This window comes from Mesocricetus auratus, unplaced genomic scaffold (assembly GCF_017639785.1).
Source record: "Mesocricetus auratus isolate SY011 unplaced genomic scaffold, BCM_Maur_2.0 Super-Scaffold_100004, whole genome shotgun sequence".
NCBI classification, from domain to species: domain Eukaryota; kingdom Metazoa; phylum Chordata; class Mammalia; order Rodentia; family Cricetidae; genus Mesocricetus; species Mesocricetus auratus.
This window is the reverse complement of record NW_024429189.1, coordinates 86236085-86243342: the sequence shown is the minus strand read 5'-3', so window position 1 is coordinate 86243342 and position 7258 is coordinate 86236085. Positions and strand designations below refer to the sequence as shown.

Sequence of the window (7258 nt, the reverse complement as noted above, 5' to 3'; positions counted from 1 at the left end):
GAGCTGCTGAGGCGCGCAATAGCGGAAGCCTAACTAATTAATACGCAGGCGCCCGACGACTTGTGGGCGCGTCTTACGGGCTTGTTGTCCAACGAGGATGCGGGAAACTTCATTGGGTGGAACCTGGCGCGAGCGTGAAGAAGAGAGGCGCGGGCTTCTAAGAGATGGCACGCTCGTGGCGCCGCCTCTCGCTCCTCGAGTCGCCGTCCTGCAGTGACTCTCGTGACAAGCCTTTTTCTTTTACTACCTCCATGGAGTGGGACACTCAGGTGGTGACAGGGTCTTCCCCTTTAGGTCCTTCCGGGACTGAGGTGGAGGCGTCTCCCGTCGACCTGAGGCTGCCTGCGTGGTTGGACCCGGAGAGGTGTGCCGTGTTCCACTGCGCGCGTTGCCACGCGGTGCTCGCCGACACCGTGCATCTCGCCTGGGACCTGTCGAGGTCTCTCGGAGCCGTGGCCTTCTCCAGTGAGTGAGGCGAGGGTTGGCGTCTGGGAAAGGCGGGCGAGGGCAGAGGAGGGGTATTCCGACGCGTGGGATCGTAAATGAACTGGGTGAGGGAGGCGTGGTGTTGTTTTCCGGAGCTGGGCATGAAACTCTGGACCTCGCAGGAGCTACGCCTGCGCTTTTGGGTGAGCCCCACGCGTTTGGTTGACTTTTATGACCAGGATGAATCTGGTGGGAGGTTTTCCTGTTCAAAACCCGTTTGTCTTTCAGGAGTCACGAACAACGTCGTTTTGTTAGAGCCCTGTCTTGTTGGCATTGAAGGTTCTCTCAAATGCAGGTACGTGTGGAGAATTCCTGAGGTGGAGCTGTAGTTCCTGATTTAATGACACCGAGGAGTACCTAATTGTCGTAAACAAGAAGAAAACTTTATTTTTGTTTTGACAAAAGTTTATTCTCTCCGTACAATAAGGTTTGGATTATATACTTTTTATGCGTTTGAAACATGTCAACATGGCATTAATGAAATGAAAATTAGAGTTGGGTGTAGGTTTTAACATCTGTGGACCAACACATCTTGTGAGATAACTAGGGTTATTTAAATTTTTTAAAAAGATTTATTTATTTATTACATACACAGTGTTCTGTCAGAAGAGGGCACCAGATTGAATTGTAGATGGCTGTGAGCCACCATGTGGTTGCTGGGAATTGAACTCAGGTCCTCTGGAAGAGCAGTCAGTGCTCTTAACCTCTGAGCCACCTCTCCAGCCCGGGTTATTTAAATTTTAATTTAACTCGGAGTTTATATTATGAACCATGACAGAACTAATTCTGTAATAATCTCTGAAACTGGGGAAACATAATCGAATGTTTGGTGTTTGAGTACTGCTAGTAATTTGCATCTTCCCTTGCTAATATTTTCCCCATAGCAATGAAGTACTCAGCAAATTTGTGCTTATGAGGTCAAACTAAGTTGTAACCATGCCTCTATTTCACTTTGCCAAACTAAAGACACATTCCTATCCTTATAGGAGTCCCTTCTCACCTGGTAACCCATGCCTTTAATCTCAGCACTTGGCAGGTGGTGTGTATGTGTTTGTGTGTGTGTGTGTGTGTGTGTGTGTGTGTACACAGGTGGATCTCTGTGAGTTCTAGCACTTGACAGGTGGTGTGTGTGTGTGTGTGTGTGTGTGTGACTATGGTTGGGGGACTTGGCATGCATCTTGAGGTTCAAAGGCAACTTGAAGGAGTCTTTATTTTCATCATGCTGGTCCCAAGAATTAAACTCAGTTCCTCAGGCTTGGCAGCAAGTGCCTTTACCCACTGAGTCATCTCACTGCTTCTGAAGTGACATTTTTAATATATTTAGCTATGTGAAATATCTTAATTTCACACACACAAAAAATAACGGTTTTGCCTTGACTTTACACTTTTACCTCTGCCTCCCAAGTGCTGGGTTCTTAAGTATGGAAACCTACACCAAACCTGTTTTTAAAGCTCTGGTAAGCCAGGTAGTGGTGGCACACGCCTTTAATCTTGGGACTCGAGAGACAGAGGCAGGTGGATTTCTGTGAGTTTGAGGTCAGCCTGGTCTACAAGAGCTAGTTCCAGGCCAGCCTCCAAAGCCACAGAGAAACCCTGTCTTGAAAAACCAAAAAAAAAAAAAAAAAAAAAAAAAAAGTATTTTGGTGGGGCTGGAGAAATGGCTCAGAGGTTAAGAGAGCACTGATTGCTCTTCCAGAGGTCCTGAGTTCAATTCCCAGCAACCATACGGTGGCTTACAGCCATCTATAATGAGATCCAGTGCCCTTTTCTAGTGTGCAGGCATACATGGGTGCAAAATGCTGTATACATAATAGATAAAAAAATCTTTGAAAACATTTTTTGGGTTTGTTTTTTGTTTTTTTTTTTTTTCTGAGACAGGGTTTCTTTGCATTGTTTTGGAGGCTGGCCTGGAACTCTGTAGACCAGGCTGGCCTGGAACGCATAGAGATCCTCCTGCCTCTGCCTCCCGTGTGCTGGGGTTAAAGGTGTGCGCCACCAACGCCTGGCTGTTTAAAAGTTTTAATTATATATTTGGAGATGTGCTATAGCTCAGAAGTACAGTGGTTGCCTAACTTGTATGAGGTGCTAGCGTTGATCTATAGTACTTCAAGAAAAATAATATAAGAATAGAGTTAGATTTCTGTTTCACATTATAATCTAAAAATGGTTTTATTACATTTGTTCACTTAGTGTCTGTGTGTGAGGGATGGTCTATGTGTGTGTGTATTCATCTATCAAGGTGTACGTGTGTAGGTGAGAGGACAGCTTTCAGGCGTCGAGTCTCTCCTGTGGTACATCTCCTAAGGCTCAGACTGGGGCCATCAAGCTTTGTAGCAGGCACCTTTACTTGTTTGCTGTTACTCCAGCCCTGATTTCCTCCCTGTGCTCATCTGCTTTTTTTGTTTCTCTGTGTTATGGTCCTGGCTGTCCTGGAACTCACACTGTGGACCAGGCTGGCCTGGAACTCACAGAGATCCGCCTACCTCTGCCTCCCTAGTGCTAGGATCAAAGGCGTGCACCTCCAGGCTCATCTGCATTGTTTGTATTGTTGTTAAGGTAAATAGTCATTTTTAGTAGTATACTTGAGACCTTGAGATACTTTTTTTAGTATCTTTGAACTTGGTAGTTGACTATATTACTTTGTTTTATCTGGTAAACATATATTGTAAATGATTTTTAAAAGTTTTATTGGATTATACTGTATTGATACTTAGAGCTTTGGCCAAACATGGTGGTTCCTTTAGTACCAGCACTCAAGAACATGGGTAAGAGTAGAGGAAAATCTTTATTCCACTTCATTGCCTGTTTCTATTATGTCTTGTTGTCTTCCAGGTTGATGGAATATTCTAATGAATAGAAATTAAAATCTAGTTGATCTTGTCCTATATAATGAATGGAGATATAATTGTATTTGCTTACATATTAGAAGTAAATTCCTGGCCGGGCGTTGGTGGCGCATGCCTTTAATCCCAGCACTCGGGAGGCAGAGGCAGGCGGATCTCTGTGAGTTCGAGGCCAGCCTGGTCTACAGAGCGAGTGCCAGGACAGCCTCCAAAACTACACAGAGAAACCCTGTCTCGAAAAAAACAAAAAAAAAAAAAAAAGAAGAAGTAAATTCCTTAAGTCCTCCAGTGTTCATGATCCAGGGCCCAGCAAGCTATATTATGTTAACTCTATAGCATGGAGCAGAAAAACTCCAGACATCTTAAGGACAGTAGTAAATTTCTTTATAAGGTAGGGCCCCTGTTTAAGGAAGTACAGAAATTAATTTTTGTCATAAATTATAATCTTTGTTCTTGCTTCTTTGAGAAAGAGTCTGTTGTAACCCAGCTGTCCTTGGAAGTCTGTGAACTTGAACTTGAGATTCTCCTGCCCAGGCTTCTGAGTGGCAGGGTAACAGACACCGCCATCAGAGGGCATTGGTTATTATTTCTTCTTTGGGTTTTCCTTACATTATATTCTGTTTCTTTCCATCCCCACCAGCACATACAACCTTCTCTTTTGTAATTCCTGTGGCATTCCTGTTGGTTTCCATCTGTATTCCACCCATGCTGCTCTGGCTGCCTTGAGAGGTCACTTCTGCCTTTCCTGTGATAAAATGGTGTGGTGAGTAGATAGCGGTATTATTTATCAAATAAGGCTTCTAAAATGTTCTAGAAAAGTTCAGGTGTTTATAACCAAAGAAAATGCAAAAGGCCAGACAGTATTTATTATATACATACCTGAAATAAAGACAAACTGTAATCCTGTGATAAATATCATGACTACCTTGGATGTTTTATTGTACCATGTCTTAATAGTCAAATGGAATAATTTAAGAGTATTCTTTCATTAAGGGATATTCTGGAAGGTATGCTTCTGCAAAATAGTCTTATAGATTACTTGGTTTACTGCGTGCCTTATACCCTTCTCATGTATAGGATTTGGCAGTCATGGTACCCAGCCTCCAAGAAATGTATATTTATACCTGACCCACTAAGCCAATCAACTTTTCTACTCCAGGAATTTGAAATGAGGGCTGTATTGGTTACTTGTCTAGTGACAGGACAGCATACCTGACAAAATTGACCTTCAGGAAGATAGGGTTTATTGTGGCTAACAGTCTGAGGGTGCAGTCTGTCATGGTGGGATGCCATGGAGGAGGTGGCTGGTCTTATTGTGTCAGCAGTCAGGAAGCAGAAGTTAATGCTAATCCTCAGGTTGCTCTCTCTCTTTCTCTTTCTCATTGATTTATTTTTATTTTTTGTGTTTTGCATGTATGTGTATGTGAGGGTATAACTGGAGTTACAGTTGTGGACTGCCAGGTGGTTGCTGGGAATTGAACCCAGGTCCTCTGGAACAGCAGCCAGTGCTCTTAACCATGCTGTGCCATCTCTCCAGCCCTGCTTTTTCATTTTTATTTTTAGTCTTGTACTCTCACCCATGGATTGGTGTTATTCATATGTAGAGGGGACCTTTACACTTCAATTAATCTAATCTAGATAGTGCCTCATAGAGGCTTGTCTCCTATGTCATCCCAGATCTGTCAGTTTATAATACTAAATGTCAGCACCTAGAGCTATTTTTAGATGATACAGGTTCTGAACTTGGAAAGTGAATGCTTTACTCTTGGAGTAACTATTTTCTGCACTTTACTCCAGATACAGAGAAAATCTTACCTGATGAAAAAGATTAATGAAATGAAGAATATAGTAATGACTGTGATCTCATTTACTACTTTTCCCATAGATTCACTGGATATTTCATCATCTTCCTAACCAATTAAACATTTGACTTAAGGTGTTTTATTACCAGAAACTGAAAGGGCTGAAGAAACGGCTCAGAGGTTAAAATTACTTACAGCTCTATCATAGTACCAGAGTTCAGATTCTAGCACCCAGCTTCCTCTGTGTCCCAAGAGATGGGATCACCATCATGCCCAACCTTTAGTGAATTTTTTACCCATGGTAGTTATTCATTTGATTCTGGATTTGTTTTCAGTTTTCCTGAGATAATTTTGTCTCTGAGAATGGGAAAGGATGAGGTAGAGTTGTGGTTTTCATTGAGAATTTGTTTTTCCAATAAAATATACCATGATCCTTAGAGCCATTAAGACAGGCTTTGATGGTACTACTTGGTAATGATATTAATATTTTATATATTCTCTCTCTAGCTATCTCTTAAAAACAAAGGCCATAGTAAGTGCATCTGAGATGGATATTCACAATGTGCCTCTACCAGAAAAGATTTCGGAGGTAAACTTGGTTGTGTAGTTACTTAATATGCAAAACTTTTTCTTTCTCTTTTTGGAGACAGGATTTTACTTTGTAACTTTGACTGGTTTCATATTAACTATGTAGGCCAGCCTGTCCTCGAACTGAGCTATATCCTTTCCCTTAATATAGGTAATTTTTAAGTGTATATGTGTGTTTTGTGTTTGGTTGTTTTGTTTTTAAAGATTTACTTTTATTTTAAAACTAGTAACATTATAACCTGCAAATTGAGCGTTGAGTGAGTATAAGATATCCTCAATCGGTCTCTTCCCAGCTGAAAGAGAAGATAATGCTAATGCACGCTCGTTTAAATTCACTGATAAAGACTCTGAAGGAAGTGACTCCTGACCATTCTAACCAAGAAAACTGAAGAAACAAGGTAGTACAGAACTCCTCCCGTCTTCAACAGCAGGCCACTTGGTTATTTCTTTTTTCTTTTTTTTTTTTAAGGTGTGTGTGTGTGTGTGTGTGTGTGTGTCTGTCTGTCTGTCTGTCTGTCGACTGTCTATGACACGTGTGTGTTAATGCTCATGAGGGACAGAAGAGGGGATGGGATTCGCTGGAGCTGTAGGCGGTTCTTAGCTGCCTAATGTAGGTGTTGAGAACTAAATTGTGCATGAACTGGAAGGCTCCTAGCAGCTGATCCATCTCTCTATTCCCCATCGACCTTTTCTTTTTGTTGTTTTTGAGACATGGTCTCTCTTGCTGTCCTGGAACTCACAGGGATCCTCCTGCTTCTGCTTCCAGAGTGCTGGGGTTAAAGGTGTGGCCACCACACCTGATTGGTCTTTTACTTTTTAAATAGCACTAGAATGAGAGGACTGCCAGATGTGGTGACACATGACTGTAATTTCTGCACTTGAGATACGAGCATGAAGACCAGAAGCCCAACACCATCCTTGGCTACATTTTGAATTGATACCAACCTAAGCTTCCTGAGAACTTGTCCCAAAGTCCCTACTCAACCCAAACAATTGTTTTAAAGTATGCCTTTGAGCCTGTGCCTTGCCCCGACTTACCAGCCCACTCTTAATTTGGGGACTTTTTTCTTTCTTAATAAATTATGACTCTATTACTGAAAAAAAAAAAGTTAACTTTGGCCAGGTGGTGGTGCACACCTTTAATCCCAGCACTCAGGAGGCAGAGTCAGGTGGATCTCTGAGTTTGAGGCCAGCCTGGTCTACAACATGCATGAATTCCAAGACAGCCAGGGCTACACAGACCTGTCTGAAAACAAAAAGTAAAAAAAAAAGAAAAGAAAAACCCACTCCCGAACCATAAAGAAAGAAAGAAAAAGAAACCCTATTTATTTTATAGTATATTGAGTCTAAAATGCTTATCTCTGAAAACATCTTTCACTGCTAATTACACCAACTGGAAAACTAAGTAATAGTGGAGAGACTACATTAATAGCCCCTACCTGATGATAAGGTTATTGACTACCTTATGTGACATCCTAGAACCTTCATCCTGTGACTGATGGAAGCAGAGACAGATACTCACAACTAAACACTGAACTG

The 7258-nt window shown here is 42.0% G+C and overlaps 1 protein-coding gene across 2 annotated transcripts; it reads left to right on the top strand.

Annotated features, from left to right (window-relative positions):
* Positions 1-81: 81 nt before the first annotated feature.
* On the top strand, positions 82-7258 carry Oip5 (Opa interacting protein 5). Of its 2 annotated transcripts, none has more exons than XM_021230794.2 (6): positions 82-465; positions 715-781; positions 3970-4092; positions 5639-5720; positions 6013-6117; positions 6544-6854. In XM_021230794.2, the coding sequence occupies exons 1-5, from the start codon at positions 165-167 to the stop codon at positions 6106-6108; spliced, it is 669 nt and encodes a 222-aa protein (XP_021086453.1). In that variant the 5' UTR covers positions 82-164; the 3' UTR covers positions 6109-6117; positions 6544-6854. The 2 variants fall into 2 exon arrangements, with proteins under 2 accessions (XP_021086453.1, XP_005064567.1); XM_005064510.4 differs by lacking the exon at positions 6544-6854 and adding an exon at positions 7199-7258 and having other exon boundaries at positions 83-465.

Excerpts from the sequence above, each read along its gene's own strand:
- Oip5 (XM_005064510.4), top strand. The coding sequence starts at position 165 with ATGGCACGCTCGTGGCGCCGCCTCTCGCTCCTCGAGTCGCCGTCCTGC. Across the intron at positions 4,093-5,638 it reads TCCTGTGATAAAATGGTGTG|CTATCTCTTAAAAACAAAGG; the intron begins GTGAGTAGATAG and ends TTCTCTCTCTAG. Across the intron at positions 5,721-6,012 it reads TACCAGAAAAGATTTCGGAG|CTGAAAGAGAAGATAATGCT; the intron begins GTAAACTTGGTT and ends GTCTCTTCCCAG.